Genomic DNA, 19,139 nt, shown 5'->3' with positions numbered 1-19,139 from the left:
AAGATATATAATATAATATAATGGGTATGCGAGACTATTATTAAATTGCAGCAATTTGATATTTTAAACATATTGTAATATATTTTATTTTATATAAAAGCGTTTATTGAATATCTACACAATTTTGGTATACGATGAGCACAATAAGCGAATTGGATAAAGATTAAAATAATATGACATTGAATGGCTTGAAAGGTAAGAATCATTGTCGAGCCATATATTTTACAATGATACGTCATATTTACCTATTAGTTAACATTAATAATTAATTACGAACGATATTAATTAAAACAATAATTCAGTAGGTCTCTACGTCACCTACAGTTGTGTTTGAGTCGTCTTATATCGTTTAATATAATTATCTAGTCGTCAACTAGTACATCAGTACATGTTTGTACTAATTGCGCCACTGAAGCCAAACTTCATAACTTGTTTGTTGTGCGATTGCGATACATCTACCGCATACATCATCATATAATATAATATTTTTTCAATAGTAATTTTTATAAATGATTAAATGATACGGTTTCTGCTTGTGTCAACACTCTTGCAGTCAACCTCTGCCCAATCGCGTAAACCTAAAATAATAGTACTTCTTACTATTGTAGTCCTTATTATTATACGATTTTTCAAAGGAAAAATAAATAACTGTGACTCCAATACCAGCTAGCCAGAACCTTAACCCTTTTACCTAATCGTCATATTTTGAAAAGCAGGACCAATCGTTTGTGATCAATTAGACGTGGGGAATACAAATGTGGTATAGCCGTGACGTGCATGGCGTAAGTGCGTAACTATAACTGAGTGACCACCTCTATGTTTGGAGGGGATCACGTAAATGTGGGTCTATTATCGCGCAACTCTTTTGAATAGACAGAAACATAAAATTCTATACATCGACGAATTACAGCTATTGTACATATACATATTTTATTGGATTCTATTATACACGTGAACTGTTCGTTATATCCGTCACCGCGGGGCGCTGCCGATGCAAAGATATGTTTTGACTAAATACCTATGCTCTCCAAAAGCTAAACCCTCTGAAACCAACTGCAATAGGAGGGGTAAGTGCTGCCAAAGAGTTAGATTAGGATTAAGTGTCTTTTGTTCATATTTATCTTAAGCACATCATAACATATTATAAGTGACTATGTTTAGTCCATCGTATGTAAAATGTATCGTTTTCAATCAAAAGGTAATTATAGTAGCCCGTAGTTCGATCCTCGGGTAATGACTATAAATGTGTGCACTATTTGTCTTACAATTACTGGATATATATATTTTACTAGAGTCGTTATTAATATTTTGCCGTAATAATTAAGCCACCCCATTGATGCAGACATGTGGCATACTCATTAAACCTATATGGAAATATTGTAGACATTGTGGGGAGGTCGACATTGGATGTTTCCGATAGTTGTCGAAAAATACTATATAATGGCTACTTAGCAATTCCAAAATTCAGAATATTAATAAATTCATTATAATATTGTAAAGTAAAAAATCAGAGGTTAGCTCGGCGAATCATCGTGTACATATAGGTACGTACCTTCGTCGTTATAATGATTTAAAATATGCGAACGGAAAATAAAACACACGACTCGTCTGTAAACGTACACAGGTGGGCACAGCAGCAGACGTTATGTGCATTGTATACATTATCATTATATGATTATCATATTATATTGTGCGTTGTACCTTCCTATGTGCAAGCCAATTATTCCTTATAGTTGTCAGTGGACCACTATTATATATGCGTATTGTGCATTAGATGTTATATTATTATTATGCTAATACCGCACGCATATACGTGGAGACCATTGCGACGAAGCTTTCCACTCCTCTCGACGTTTCCGCGGTGGCCGAGTTTTTCGGTCTGTCGTTCGGCGTTCACCAGCTTAATGTTATATAGGTTACTATAGTATATATTATTATTATGTATTGCACATATTAAATATTAACGTGTTTACATCGCGGGAACAAAACGGTTGTCTTTCGGTCGTCTTTCTCTTTAAGATAATAATAATATAATATATATTATTTTTCCGCTGCCCACGTCTTTGTCGGTCCTCCTCGTTGAGTGCACACACACACACACACACGCGCGTCACTGCAGCAGAGCTATCGGACAAATCTCGCGAATTCGATAGTTTGAAAGCGGGCCGAGTACGTTCGTCTCCGTGTACGATACACGGTTATAAATGCGCACGATTGCAATACAATATATTCAATAAATAAATTATTGTAATTCGATGTTGTAATATATTGTAATATATGTTGTATATTCTGATATTATTCGTAATACTTATTTATTAAAACTACTATGAAATGTAAACAAATTATATTTTCAAATACCTCAACAGTTTAGTTGTCGTTGCGTTGAGTTGTCTTCAAATCACCTGGCTGTAACTGTCGACCAACGGATTAAAACGCTCGCGAGTTCGATACCCTGAAAGCGGCCCGAGTATGTCCGTCTGCGAGCGATACACTGATAGGAGCCCAATATTGTGATACAATAACATTAGGTACCTATACTCTTTGCGAATTTTTTTCGTGATTTTATTCGCTGTTTTCTGATCGTGGCGTATTTTGCATATAGTTATACTAATCTTTGCCACACCTTTATGTGGCATTTCGAGAGGATACCATCGCACCATTAACGCCGTCGATTTTTGCGTATTGAAAAACATCAGCTGAAGTCTCAATAATATTGAAGCCGAGTGCGACATTACAATATTGTTCAGGAACAGACTCCAACGTTTTAGGTAAGTGAAATAATAAAAAAAAACATTAATCATAATGCCGTGTATACTCAATTAGTTGCTCATACCTATCGTACTTACCTCTATATTATATAGGTACCTATAGTTTTACATTTGCAGACTAATTACTTAAATTATAAAAAACCCACTTCTCAGAATATCATACAATTATTTTATTTTAAATTATTTTTTTCAAAATACTTAAAACGATTCAAAATCGTTCATGGGTATATTTATTTTCTAGCATTTATTATATAAAATTTATCTGGATACGGATATAATATTTTTCATCTAAGATAAACAGAAATTTCCGTCAAAATCAGCCGAATAGTTCTTGAGTCGATAGCCATAATCATAACCATATTATACACATACTAATATTACATTTTATTATCAATTATTACGTATCAATGTGAATGAACCACATGTGTGGGTGTGTGTACAGCAAGCATTTCGACGCTATTTATACTAAATCATAATATATACTGCCAAAGAATATTTTGTAATATAATTATTATAAAATTATAATGTACAATTTTTGCTATAATCAAGAAGAACTCAATAATAATTGATTACATGTAACTCATTTTTAGAAACCAGAACTTTTTTAATTCCAAAATTGTTGAAGGTTTAAACTTAAGATTATGGGTTACACAAGTTAAATATCTGCTAGTGATAGACGAGTGTCCATTTACGATAAAGACAATTAATAGGTAATTAGATCATTTTTCTATATCTATATATTATATATCAGACATAAATCCGTAAAAAGTTATTTTTTTTAGTGAACAACACTTATTATTTCTAAAACTATTAACGTTTACGAAAATATTATTTTTACATAACCTAATGTGTGTAAGTAAAAATAATGTTATAAAAAAATTATATTTTTACTGTTTTTTATTGTTATTGTATTTAAATTACAACAAAAATTATTATTCCTCATTATAAGGCAGAATATATTTCAGAGTTTTTACTTCTATATTATAGGTATCTCGCAAAATGTTGGTCGACTACTATGCTCGTCTGAATTTTAAATATGCATCACTAATTATCGCTAAAACTGGTCTGAATTTTTATTTTTATAAAACAGTTCCAAAAAATAAAAATTAATAAAATCACAATTCATTGTAAAATCAGAACACGAATCGCTTCACACAGAATCTAAAAATTAAAAATTATAACGACGAAAAATACATTTTTTTTCCTTCAAAAAGTTATTTTGAATAACGACTTCAAAATATCATGTAAAAAAATTATTTCCTGAAAACTTTCGTATTTTTGGACAGGTATTATAATGACGAGCGCTTACTGTCAACAATATAATCACCCATTTGAATATTTTTTTATGTTGTACGCTTATTACGATATTACATATTATTATTATATTTTTTATGTACTATCGTACGCCACTGCTTACACGTGGTATATCCCGCGGGCAATAAATCCCTGCCAGCTATTACATTATTATGCTATATGCAATGTGCTGAAGCATAAGTTACAACACAATAATATACCTGAAATGGAATATTTTGGCAATGTTTTTACAAAATAAATAAGTTGTAAGTTCTAATGTAACATTTCTTTTTACATTCACGTAATTGCAATGTGTATAGAACTGCTTATGTCTCGAGAAAGTAAATTAGGTTAAAATTGTAATATAAATACAATTCTTTATCCTAACATGCCGTGCACATAACAAGCAATATTCCATACACGTTACCGGTAGCATTCAAAGCGCGATATTGTACTTTTAAGTTTTAACCATGAACGCATAACTATAGGGTTAAAATTCTGGGGGGAGAGCTACAGTCAATCTAACAAAACTATTAATATAAAATAACCCATGGCTATAGTTTATTTCCTAGGTGGCTTATATCTATATCAATAAAGAATATTTTTGGGGGGTTAAATTTTTGTCATATACCCCCCCCCCCTAATTGCTCCACCACTAGTAACTTAATGAACGTTAACAAATAACATATGCTTAAGGCATTAAAAATCATAGTTTATTAATGTTACCAAATAACATCTTTTGATCACTTCAACTGCATTCTAAAAATGTAGCAGAATTATAATATAAGCAAATCAATATATATATTTTATAGCTATAATTCTTTACTTGTTATTCATATAATTTGCTATACACGAAAAGAAACAACAATTTTATACTTAGTTTAAAAATAAAGTACCTAATAATGAATTTTATACTTTACTTTATACAATTATGTATATGATGGCTTAGAAATAACTAGCATCAATATGGTAAATGATAATATTTCACTTGAACTTTAAATATTATTGACTTACAACAAATTATGATTTATCGTAATTATTCTCTCCCTATTTACTTTAATATCAAATTATATAGCCAATATGCAGGTATTAAATTATATAATTTAGCAAACTTAATAGGTATTTATAATAAAACATTTAAATTTAAAATCATACAAATCAATATGAAACGTCATGTTTAACAATACATGGTGCGTAATACATATACCATATTATTATGTTACATATTACATTTGTATTATTTACTTAATTCTTCTCGAGACGACGCGAGACGCGACGTCCGTTTCGATTACTTCGCGTCGGAAATCACCGACAGCTGCAACAGGGATCCATTACACACGCTACTTAAAGCGTTTTACACATTTCTTCAGGCACTTACTTAAAATATTAAATTGTATTATACAACATCATTAACAAACACGCGACCGACCGTTTCGACTACCTATATAATAATGATATATATTATTACAAAATACATTGTCGTCTCCGTCGTCTCTCCCCGAATAATGCACGGGCTACATAATGCTATATAGGTAACGCGTGCAGTTATATTATTATATGTCGTCCCTTCGCCGTTTTACTGGTATTTAACGCCGACGACGACATTGTCTAATTTTTTTTTTTTTTTAATGCCGGACGACGACGACGGCTAATGCACATTGTGTGCGAGCGCGTTAAAACGGTTTTCCGATATTTTAGTACTAATATTCCATTGTCGGGACGTGTACATAATAATAATATCACATACAATAATATCACGATATAGCTGCCTGTATAGGTGTATTATATTATTATATAGGTGCCCTCGACGTTATGAGGATAATGTCCTAGCTGTACAGTCGTATAACGATCGGTTTTTACGCGTTATTATATATTATTATATTATATTATGTACGCCGCGGCTATTAAATACGACCGGATTTTTATATTTTCGCCTCCTCCTCGTCATCGTCAGCGGCGGCGCAGCGAGTCGACCGCCGCCTCCTCTGACCGGAGATTTACGACCTCCTTTATTCGGACCTTATATATATAATCCGTCAAAAATATAATATATAATAAAGCTTTTTAACGTTTGTAGTACGACATACTATTATTATTATTATAAGTGTTTCGTCTCGGTCTTTCGTCGCAGTCGTTTTCCTCCTCACGCGACACGGCGGGCTATTACGTGCACACTCACACACACACACACACACAAATACCGGAGACGGCGGTTATCAACTCCGGCTACATATTTTTTATTGGTCGTTATACCGGCCGCAACGCTTTTCTTTTTTGCTTTTCCGCCCAAGTGGACCCTGCAGTCAGTCTTAAAAAGTTTATACTGTATACGCGCGTATTATATGGAATCGCTATAATATTATTATTATATCGAAAAGCCATACGAGCATTGATGATGATCTGGAATAGCGATAGGTACCTATACATACAGGGTGACGCACTGTGTACGCCAACCCTCGCTTTTGGGATTTTTGTTTTGATTATCATATTTTTAAATATTTGAAATTATTTAATGTGCCATTTAACAAGTGTCATGAATGGTGATACAAACTTGTTTGTTTTTCAAACCCTCATTATAATATAATAATATGCCACTTTCTTTTCACTTTAAACTACTCAACATAATATAATTTTTTGAAAATTTCAATGTAATAGTGTCTAAATCAAAATACGATCGAGTATAATAGCCGTATAGTTATTAACAATTATATAACTAACGATAATAGAGTTGGAAAATATGAGAGCTGTAATGATTGGAAAATCAGAGTAACTATAATAATATTAATCTTTAGACATTTTATAATTTGTAAGACCAATTTTAATGGCTTAGCTATGTTCTTTGTATATACATTTTAACAATTTAAATATTAGGAAAATAGAAAATAGTTTGAATTTCGATATGGATACATAACATTAAAACAATAAATTATCTATTGAATAATTTAAACTTTAAAGTAAAATGGGGCTTCTCATTTGAAAATCTGAAGTTTGTATAACTGCCGGACACTCCGCATAATAACGGTACAAAATATTTCAAGTTTTCAAAAATTATGTATTTTTTAACCTATACCATATTTGGAAATGTTTATTTCAAAGAACCGATTCCTAATATTAACGAAAAAAATCGGGGTGGACATGCTTGAGGCGAATCACCCTATATGTTTTATATTATGTATTGTATCGGCCGCCGAGCACTTGAGGTCATTACACGCACGTTATTATTGCCAAACTCTTACACAAAATATTATTATATTTTATAAACTGTATAATATATGGTTTTACGACGAGTATCGTGAGTAAGCCGTAAAATATTATTCGGCGTTCACGACGTATTCGATTCCCGCGCGAAATTCGACGTATAAAGAATATTATAAAAATCGAATTTTTATTGCCGACCATTACGCCGAGTGCGTTATGTCCAGACGATTAATATTAGGAAATATAAAAACGATATTGCGACGTGGAAAAAACACTCATATTATATACATACATATAACTTTTTCAAATGTAAACAGTTACAGTCTTGGATAGTATACAATGGATAGAGTCATTCGAAAAAGCTGCTATACACACACTACTATTATATCGGACCCCCGTCGATATGGGCATGGCCTCTTATTATTTATATTATGTCGAATTAAAAATATTTTAATTTATAAATATCAATAACATTAACTACAAAGGCGATTGCGATAGTCAATTTCCGGAAAAAAAACGATTGATAAACAGTCGAGCATGCCCGGATTACGCCAGTCCTCCATATACTTGTTTCTGTCTGTTTCTGTTTGCTCCGATTCGTTCTATGGAAATGCAATGACTCTATAGTCTATCCATTGAATATAATTTGATCTAAAGTTACAGTACCTACGTAATATAACTGTTATGCAGGAATCTATAAATAAGAGAGTGATATTTTTACGGACTGTTTTCTACTGATTCACTGCAATGGCGGAATACGAGAATTTTGTGGCGTATTGAAAAACCATTATGTTACATAATATAAAGCGTTCGAAAAAACTTTGCCGAGAAAATATACATTTAAAATGGCAAAAATGATCAAAGTACCAGATATATCATATTATGTGAACGACTTCACTCGACGACGACGACGACTGACGACATCAAATAGTGTAGCTGCTGTACCCCGAACAAATAGCGTCGGGAGAAAAAGATTTTGTTAATAAACAAAAAAAAATAAACAACCCAAAACTGCAAACATCTGAACCTATAAAAAGAGATAAGTCAACATCAATAATAATACAATATATCATAAGAGTAGTTCCTCAAAGAGTTCTGGAAAACGTTTGAGACCGCGACCATAATATTATAATATAATATACGTAATTGGTGCGGTGCAGTCCATATAATACATCGGTCGTATATGTTTACACAAATATTATATATAATATCCTATGCCGATCTTGTTTATTGTGAGTAAACTGCAAAAATTTAAAAAAAAAATAGAAACCACGTGCGCCACCCCGAAGGGAATACGCGAAAAATAAAGCGCACGCGACTCCCGTTTCCTATTTTTATTTATTTTTTTGTATTTATTTTCTCTCGAAAATCGGTTTTCCATACAAAACACACAAAAATTAGTCAATCGTAAACGATGGCCCTGCGTGGTAACCGAAATTGGATTACCTCCCTGCGTTTGACACTGCAAATATTTACTGCTCTTCCGGACCCACACCGCGGACTTGTGTACGAGGACATGTAAGTTTTATTGGCCGCCGCGTGCGTGTTCGCCGTAAACAACTCAAAAGCATTTTCCGGCTTGCATGTCGTTTTCACGGTTCGATCGCTGCGAACGTGCATATAATAAATGGTAATAATAATAATACGATTTCGCCGTTTAATCTTGCCGTGACTACAACTGCCGCGCAGTATTTTATCGATACATATTATATGTATATTATTGTACCAATATAGCGAGATGGATAAAATATATTGAATAAAGTGCAGTGCAGTATGCGTTTGTGTACACATGTATACCTATGTGTACGAAAAGAAGAGAATTTTCCAAAGGGGTTGTAAAAATAAACAACCCTAGTGCGCGCCCCTCGTAATATACTTAATATTTACACGATTGAATATTGTTTCAAAAAATCGTTTGAAGCTCCGCAAAGACGTAACGAAAACGGATCACGTTCTGGCTTTAGGTATTTGCATATTATTAAATAACATCATTACCGTGTCCGTTTACGACACGGTTGTTGAATCTGTACCGTATAGTACGTACTATACCTACCAACTATTATGTTTTTCATTTCGAATCTATAGCAGACTAATCGACAATAGTGTACGTCAAGGGATAAACGGGCAAGAGAACCAAATTACTCGAGAAAAATAATATTTTATGTTAAAGAAGAATAAATAAAAAAATTCTGTAAAGTAAGTTACCTACTGCTCTGCCGGACAACAGGCGGTTATGTAGATAACTGAAATGGGAGTATTAAATTTAAATTCAGCGAGAAATCGTATGTATAGGATGAAAAATGATCCAGAGCGGAATTGTGCTAACTTTTTGGAAACCAAGATACCAAACACTTATTTTAATAATAAAGACAATATTTTAAAAATAAGTATAAAAATACCGAGAAGTAAATCTCTTCTCAGCTACCAGTATCCTACATCGGAGTTGATGATCAGAGCAATTTTTCTACAAAGAAAAATGACTTCAGGTACAAAAAAAAAAATCAATTTTTAAACAGTACACATAATATTGTAACATAGATATACGTCCATCGTTCCACTCAGAATCTAAAAATAGTCGTTTGTAATATTTAGTATTATATTATACCTACGGCGTTTCTCGAAACAATCGAGTTTGCTAATTAAAAAAAAAATTAAATCATACAATGTCTGAAAAGAGAAATACGCGTTGTAGACACTTAGGTATATAACAACAGTATAGGTGCATAGGTAAATTATGTACCTATATCATTATGTATATTATGTTATTAGGCACTTACCTACCTACTACGGAGTAAGAATGAAATACATAATTACCGCTAAAGCACGTTCAGCGTTGATTAGCGCATTTAAAGCCGCAGCGTTCATTATTATATCGACGCAATAGAAGTCATTAATCACCGGCATGGCACGACTGAACCAAATAAAAAAAAAATAAAAAACCTCTTAAAAGCGTTATTGTCAACGAAAAGAGCAAACGTATACGCGCAGCGCATATTGTATATCTATAATTCGTGTTATTATTATTACACTTCCGACAGCAGAGGAGACGCGAAATACTGCATATATGATATATAATATTATTGTATACAATCGCTGTCGAAGACTTTAGAATAATATTGGTTTTCTCCTCCGTCAGCTCGCTAGACGGTCACAATATGATATTATAAATACATTTAAGCCGAAGTGTTTATTTGGGGTTCCTTATTGTATATTATACGAGCGAGAACGCTGCGGACGAGTCGACAATAAATCATAATAATGTGCAATGCGAGCCACTCGGAGATCCAACTGCAGTCCTGCAAACGTTTCGAAATATTAAACTCAACAGTTGTACAAATATGTCAGGTATAATATAATTATGTTATCATCGTATGTGCCTATTCTAACAGTTATAGTGATGCGGACGAACTAAATAGTTTCTTTCACGACCGTCCATTGTGAGGGGTAGCAGGACCTGCTCACTCCTGAAAAAATATAATATAAACTTATTATTGTGATATCAAATGAACGTTCGTCTTGAAAGGGCGAACATTTACAAGAACGGCTTCATACGGGATGTCACATTTATGACCTAATATTATTGACATCCTAGCAGCTACATATATTATTATTAAGTTTGGAATGAAACGAAGAAATGTACTTTCTTTATTTATCGAATAATAAATTTGATTATATTTGATTTACTATTTTTTTACACTGTACACATATTAAAACTAATTTATGAGTCATATTATATAAATAACAGTACAAACATTAATTATTAATAAGTACTTATAGCGTCATAGCATATTTATTATTTACATTTATATGTTGAATATTAACATTACATTTTTTGAGAATTTTACTTACATCTGAGACATTTTTTGTTCTACCCCCCTCCTTGAAATTGTACAAACAGAATTGCCATAAAATATTTCCATATTATACAATTCATCGAAGATCGTAATATTATAACCATTTCTATTTTTTTTCAGACTTTTCTACAATTCGATGGTTATGACGTAATGCTCAGTACGTTTCGACAGCTTTCTCGGTGATGAGGTGTGTGGTAGGGGATTTCGTAGCACAGTGTTCATCGGCACGATGGTGGACACCAACCGAGATAATAACAATGCCGTCGTTGTGAGTATAATAATATAACGATACTAATACAATTCATATACGAAAAACGATGCGCTTGATACAATATAATTATTATTAATTATACAATTGTAAACTCGAATACACGAAAAAATGAGTGTAATATATTATTGCACTCATTTTTTATATCAAAGTAAAGTATGCCCTTAAAATGGGATCACCCAGGCCAACCCGTGCAACCTAGTATTTATAGACTATGTGTTTAACGAATTCACCAAGTAGACGTTATATACATTGACTTCAGGAACGCTTTTGATAAGGTGAACCATAACACTTTGATGAAAATTCTCGTGTCTAGTGGATTTGTTGAACTTTTTTATCTTTATTTAATAAACCGCACTCAATAGGTACATAAAAGTTTTTTGGCATCAAGTCTGAAGTCAACAATGTTTCACTTAAGATTCCTCAAGGGTAATTCCTTTCCCCAATCCCCTTCCTTCTTTTCATAAATAGCACCAATAGTCATTTTCAATTGTTTGCTGACCTTTTAATATTATTCTTAGAAATTCGTTGTGAAAATGACTGTCTTATATACAATATTTATTATTTATTATTCACTAATGCAGGTAGTATGCTAAATTATCTATAGAAGCATCACACTTGGTCGGGAACTAACCTTCCACGATCATATAGAAAAATCTTGTTTTAAGACTGTAAATACACTCAACTTTATAAAAAGGGTATCTATGAACTTACATTTGATAAAGATTCTTAGATAATATATTCTAGAGTATGCCGTTGTTATTTGGGACCCGACAACTGTGAGTAGTACAAACCAGATAGAAAGGATACAACGCACATTTTTTAAGTTTTTCTGCTAGGGTACTCCACATTGACCATAGACCTCACCATAATTATGATCCAGTACTTACGATGCTAGGACTATGAATCTTAGATTAATTGACCTTTTTCTGCAAACCAAGTGTTCATTGAAAAACTCACTAAAGGCTGTATAGAGTGTCATGTATTTGTAAGTCAACTTAATTTAAAAATCCCTAGCATCCAGTCACGAAAAACTTATTCTTTTTTCATAACCTCTTACAATACCTATGATACTAGCGTAATTGACCTATGTTCAGGATAATCCGTAGTGTTAATGAGGACCCGCCGTTTTCTCTCTGTTGATGTTACGTATAATTAATATTATGTAGAATTTATATTTTTCTTGTGTATAAACATATTTTGTTCTGTACTTTGGACACGTCCCGTTTTGTTATAAAATAAAGTAAAATAAAACAACACATAGGTACCTATATTAAAAAAACATTGTGTTATTAATACAAAATCCATTTGACAATATTGCAGGGTTCATTATTTATTTAATATACTAAACAACTGAGCTATATACTTTTAATAGATTAATTGACGTTGGTTAATAATTACTAAAATATCATATTCACACGTTTGCTAGAGTGGCGACAATTTATAATACCTATTATATCTATATGGTATTGTCTACTGGTTACTGTATGTCTGTAAGCGCGTCTATTAAACACACATGTGCAGGGTCCTCAATTTCATACTATCTTACTGAAAAGAATTTTTATAATTAATATTCTTTGAAATGTTAAATTTAAAATGAATGACTGCAGATAATGCATAAAGTTTACAAAAATGACCTAAAAATATGAAACAAAATTCTGTCTGTCAGTATATGGGCATATTATTATACTCTTTTTACTATAAAATCGAATTTTATCCGTATCCGCAGGGCAAAGGCATACTGAAACGGCGAATTTTCGTCCGCAACGATAGGCCACCCCAACAGTCAACCACGGCGGTGACCAAACCACTTCAAGACGGCGGCTGCTGTCTGGTGAACGTTTGCAAACGGTGCGTAACGTTCGACGAAACGATCACGATCAAAACCGACAAGGACTTAGTAGTCAAGAAGCCGCTTAAGCTGGAACTCGTCATCGACAACTGGAAGTCGTATGGTACGAAAACGCCAACCGAAACGATTCAGTCTGATCCCGGAATCGTCAGACGTCTAGTCGACGAGTTCAACACTATTGAAGAAGTGAGTTATTAGAACATTATTAAATATGTAGAATATAACATGTGCCCTATCCTATATCAACGGTCTGGAGCACAGGTGTTTGTTGTTATACTTATATTTTCGGCTAAAACAAGTTGAACATAATATTATTATGAGTCAAATTTCCTACATAATAATAATATATTTTGTTTCGTTTATTCATAATTAAATGCGATTATAATAATATGATGGCGTATACGGTTGATAGTTATCATTATTTTATGTTATATATAGGACTGTAGTCTTGGATATAAGTAAAGTTTTTTATTGTTAGCTTTAAAATGATTTTTAAAACGACACTTATCACACCTGTTAGTACCTATATACCCCACACAGCATTTTAATATTTTCCAACTATGGTATAAATATTTTCCGGAAAACAATATAGTTGTAAAAATATTTGAAAAAGTTGCGTAAATAATAAGGAAATATTTTATTTATTTATTTTGGCCAAGAAGTTCACTTTTGGAAAAATTATATAAAAAACATTTTAATGGAAACATTATAAAAATATTAAGTCAACATTTGTGTGCAATATTTTATTATTTTATGAAAATAAAATATTTATACAACATTATATATTCATCATATATAACATCAAATATTCATTATTCAAGCACTCCAAAATATTCACAAAATATTATCATTTCCCAAATGCTGTGTGGAACACTGGGACATATATGAGTTTTCAACCATAAGGTAAATTGAATATTATGATCACTAGTTTTTATCACAGATAAATATATTCACGTATATATAAAATGAATTAGATAATAGACCAAAAATGTATTTATATAAATAAAAAAGTTAACTTAACTAAAATGATAAAAGATAAAATCATCTATTTAACAGACAAAATATAGTAAAAATATATCTAAATAAAATTAAGATAATTCTTTAAAAAACAGCGTTTTCAAATCATTGTTTTTGATTATATTAGATGAAAAGGTGTATCAGGCATTCATGTTAACAAAATGTTGTACTTGTTTAAGGGATTTTAAATATGTTTCGAAATAAAGTGTCGCTCCTATAGTTACAAATTTATTTTTTGTCTGGAATAAAAAAATCATATATACCTATTTTACAAATCCAATATAATATTTATTTAAATTCATCACACCCGTAAATTGTACGTAGGCAATCGAAGGATTTATTTTCAATGAAACTATAATTTTTTATTTATTTATAACTAATTTTTAACTCTGCTGAGTTTGGATATTCCATGTTTCAACTTGCCGTTCCGTTTCTTATATTATGTCTTTCGCAAACCGTATAAAAATAAAAACAAAAATAAATAATAATATAATATAATAAATTATATATTGATACTTATATTTATTAATTCAATATTATACATTGTGTGGTTGTTCACATTTAAATAAGAGAAAAATTGAAATAAAAACTAAACTATTCATAATGTTCGCCATTTATTTTGTTTTCTTTACCACATACGTACGGAAATGATTATAATACTGACTATTGAATAATGAATAATAATAATATTATAGTATAATATAGACAACGTTATCGTCATCAAAAATAGTACATATTATCATAAACATAAGTAATAATATTAAAATTATTTAAAATTATTTCTACAACATAAAAAAGTTTATAGATAAATTACAAGTAGATTACTGAAGTTTTCATCCAATATAGTTAAATCGATAAAATCTAGATTTATATAAGATAATAGATAATAATTAATATTTTTTCTAGAGTTTTTAATCTCAACACTGAGGATAACATCATAATATAATGATAAATATGATTATTAATTTTATTACTATTATTATTTTTTTAACAATTTCGGGTCATTTTACAACCTAGTATTTACGATTGTTCAATACAAAATAAGGATTTATCAATTGTATTGATATTAGTTATACTCTGTAAATTACTTGATTACCTATAATATATTATTTTATTAGTGGTTTTAATTTTAAAAACATAGTTATTTTTATCCCTTAATTTGTTATTATGCTTTAATAAAGCTATAATAATATGCTATGATATATAAATAATGCAATTTCCCAGGATTGCCAGTGTAGTGTTTTTAAAATAAAGCAATGATTATTCGCAGAGCGGGACATATCTCAGTTTTCAAATTAAAATTAATTCTAAACAATAGTAAAATATTCAAATTGTATTCTATTTTCTTATTAAACACTGTTTCCGGTAAAGAAGACACTATTATATCCAAGACTAAGAAAACCAAGTTATACTCACGCTATAGACACGCTGTCCATTTTATTATTTTTTCAGTTGGTACTTCTTCATTATACATTTTTTCTGAGATGAAAATGATGAAAAACATAAGGTTTTATAATATATTATTTCATTTGATCCATTACAATAAAAATATTTTTATGACACGGCGTCTTGAATAGGCTATTTAGCTACACCACGTCAAGGTTTCTGGTAACATCGTAATTTATTTTGCCATCTCTCAATGAATATTATTGCTTAGACAATAATAAAGTAAGAAAAAACTTTAGAATAATTTGCAATTGATATTATTTACAATGCGGACTTACACGTAGATCACACAGATTGCACTTTTTCCACCAAGGTGTCGTACAATTTATATGTACATGTAATAAGCTATAAACATGATATCAACTAATAACCATTGCACTAGTCAATGAATAATGTTATTTTCATAATTGGAATCCAAAATTAATATCTAATATACAAATTCACTATCAATGATCAATCACTTTAATCCTTTAATAATGCATTCATTTAAATTTTCTTTTTCTTATAAAGTTTTAAGTAAACTTATAAGAACTACATTTTAAAATACTTGAATTATTATTAATCATGATTCTTTGAATATACTACTAAAATATGCATAATATCATTATAATAGCTCCCATATTTTCTAAGCCTGTTATTTTTAAATGGAAACAAATTTATTCTAAAGTGGAACAAAACATAAACTACTCATTTGAATTTTGATTTTACAACTTAAATTAAAAAAATTCTTTATAAAAATAAGCATAACAAATTATTGTTCTGATTGGAAAAAAGGAAGTTTGTATCACCACAGGATACCATTTGGATGGCTAAAAAATCAAATTGTTTGAAAAATAGTCTTTAAGTATAGGTACTCGAAAATTAAAAAAAATCTGAGTTTGAATAAAATGCATTCCTATCTAGGTGAATCACGACAGGAGTATAATAGTAACCTACTTCAACCTTCTGTTTACCTTCTTCGCTTTCGAGTTCTTGATAATTTTTACTGACGTATTGTTTCATTTATATTCTTAGCCGTTTACCGATAGTTCCGAAATCGAATCTACATCGATTGAGGAGGATAAAGTTAAGGAAGACAAGCCAATGGAAAGCCGTACGAATGTCCCACTCTGCGAAGCTTTGGAATCGGTCAGCTTAAGCACTGGCAACCAGTAACCGAAAAATGCTGTTTTGTATCGAACGTATATTTCTGGCATCGGTAGTCTCGACGAAATAAACGTCTACAAAAGTACATAAATTTACGTGTTTATCTATAATGTAATGATTTTAACGGGAGTATAATCGTCCCGTTATATTATTATAAATAGGTTTATTGTATAGATCGTTTTATCTAAACATTAATTGTATTGTTATTTAATGTATAACACTCAATATTTAAATTCCATATAATGTTCCATTCACTTTATCGTTTTCGTATTGTATGTGTCTTATCTATGCGTGAATAATATACATATATATAATTTTTTGTTTTATTTTATAGAAAGCCATAACAGCAAAGTTAACTAACGGAAAATCGTCCTTACACGGTCGTTCGCAAAGTACCGGCAGGGTAACTGATCTTATAAATATGTTCAATTCGAAATCAACCAACGGAAAAATTGAAGAGCTTGAAATGAAATTCGTCGAATTTTGACAGTATTACTTACTCCAATTTAAATATAATTTTAAAAACTTCGTGAGAGTTGACTCCCCTCCTTACCCTACCTGTACAATCAAAATGTGGTATTTTATTCTGTACGAGTACGATATTTCTGGAATATTACTTTTGTTCGTTTTAAAGTATTGTAACAACCTCCCTCAAAACCATATAATAATTATATTATCATTTAATTCCCAAACATTCCATGGATATTAATAATTGACAGAGATAGTTAAAACTTAAAATTTTTAAGAATAATTACAGATATTATAATTTGCCAAATTATATTCATTTTACACGTAATTTCATAAATCATAATGTATAAAAATTTTATTTTAAATATGTTTGAAATCATAATAATTTTGTATGATGAATTATTTATAATTTTTAAACATTAATTCAAATAGATTATGTACATTGGTTTGTTTTTGTTTTTTGTTTTATTTGCAGATAAGTACATTTACCAAAAGACCAATTTTACCACTTCAAATCGATCGTGACCAATCGCGACCCACGTTCGTCGAGTTCTTAATGTTTTTTGTTTCTGATCGCGTCCCGCGTGAGAACTCCGTCTGTTGGGCAATTTCGAATTTCGAAAACGTCACCTCAACGAGATTACAATATTAACAATGTCATTACAATGTAGGTACATTATAACAAATACCTCGCTATACGTCGTCGGTCGTTAAAACCAATATATATATCGCACTCGACACATTGTACGTATAATATATACACATAATAATAATAATAATAATATCGTGTTATATAGGTGTCCGTTTCTCTTATAATATTTTATTAGTCATGTGTTTGTGCATATTAACGACCGAAACGGTTATAACGTCGTCTGGCTATACATCCTCGGCTCGCATAATATACATAATAATATAATATAATATAATAATATTAGGCGTAGAATATTGTACCATACGTTTAATGCGGCGGCGGCGGCCTTTGCGCGCGTAAATATTATACAGACCGCTGTCGAAGGTTATAATATATTAATGTGCTCGACCATAATAATATCATAATGTGATCGTATACATCATATTATTATATACGTGCCCTATATACATATAAATATATGGTATATGTTTAATATTCGTGCGGTGTCTCGTGTGTGTGTATATTATTATAGTCATATATTTTACGGACGCGTTTTACTCGTACACACACACACACACGATGTTTTATACACATATTATACGACCACCAGTGCCCGTAGTACACTTAAATAAGTACCTATACATATAGCCGACGAGAGTAAAGTGTGTGTGTGTGTGTGGCTCAGGATAATGACGTTATCCTGGCGTGTGCATCATCGTTCGCTGCAGTATAATATATATATATATATATGCACACGTATATAGGGTCCGGCCGATCATATTTCAACGTCGAGCACGCTGGTTATGTGCAATATTATATATACGTATAGACATATAGGTACGAGGCGGACAGGACGAAATAGGATATATACAGTCCCGCAGGCTGTTTCGGCTAATTAATAATAAAACCGAGCTGACGGCGGCGTTTTACTGCGTGCCCGGGATTGGATTAGTAATCCGAGGCCGAAACGAACGATTTTAAATCGGACGACTCGCGTTAATTCGATGACGATACGACCGATATCACATCACGCGCGCGTGGTGTATAATATAGGAATATAGTAATATATATGTATAATGTGTACAATGTACGGATATAAGCACCGGTATATATATATATATATGCACGTACGAGTAATTAGTGGCCGATCGAAAGGGGCGAGGAGTGGAGGTAGGAGCCTCGCCACTAAAATAGTGGA

General features: G+C 31.3%; 1 protein-coding gene across 6 annotated transcripts; it reads left to right on the top strand.

The window, feature by feature from the left end:
* Window positions 1-203: 203 nt before the first annotated feature.
* LOC100574057 lies at window positions 204-18,330 on the top strand. Of its 6 annotated transcripts, none has more exons than XM_029489619.1 (6): window positions 204-2,247; window positions 2,367-2,528; window positions 2,603-2,768; window positions 11,234-11,381; window positions 13,111-13,419; window positions 17,177-17,643. In XM_029489619.1, exons 4-6 carry the CDS (start codon window positions 11,343-11,345, stop codon window positions 17,327-17,329), a joined length of 501 nt encoding a protein of 166 aa, XP_029345479.1. In that variant the 5' UTR covers window positions 204-2,247; window positions 2,367-2,528; window positions 2,603-2,768; window positions 11,234-11,342; the 3' UTR covers window positions 17,330-17,643. The 6 variants fall into 6 exon arrangements, 5 of the variants coding, with proteins under 5 accessions (XP_029345479.1, XP_029345480.1, XP_008179417.1 ...); XM_029489620.1 differs by lacking the exon at window positions 204-2,247 and adding an exon at window positions 17,786-18,330 and having other exon boundaries at window positions 2,266-2,528; window positions 17,177-17,331; XR_003839466.1 differs by lacking the exon at window positions 204-2,247 and adding an exon at window positions 16,711-16,924 and having other exon boundaries at window positions 2,268-2,528; window positions 17,177-17,294.
* Window positions 18,331-19,139: the final 809 nt, after the last annotated feature.

The sequence above is a fragment of the Acyrthosiphon pisum genome, chromosome A2, assembly GCF_005508785.2.
Source record: "Acyrthosiphon pisum isolate AL4f chromosome A2, pea_aphid_22Mar2018_4r6ur, whole genome shotgun sequence".
NCBI classification, from domain to species: Eukaryota; Metazoa; Arthropoda; class Insecta; order Hemiptera; family Aphididae; genus Acyrthosiphon; species Acyrthosiphon pisum.
This window is presented reverse-complemented; position numbering and strand designations above follow the sequence as displayed.

Bases quoted from the DNA above. Each gene is read 5' to 3' on its own strand.
- LOC100574057 (XM_029489620.1), top strand. From the start codon at position 11,343: ATGGTGGACACCAACCGAGATAATAACAATGCCGTCGTT. The intron at 11,382-13,110 runs GTGAGTATAATA...CCGTATCCGCAG, and splicing joins ATAATAACAATGCCGTCGTT to GGCAAAGGCATACTGAAACG. The intron at 13,420-17,176 runs GTGAGTTATTAG...TTTATTTTATAG, and splicing joins AGTTCAACACTATTGAAGAA to AAAGCCATAACAGCAAAGTT.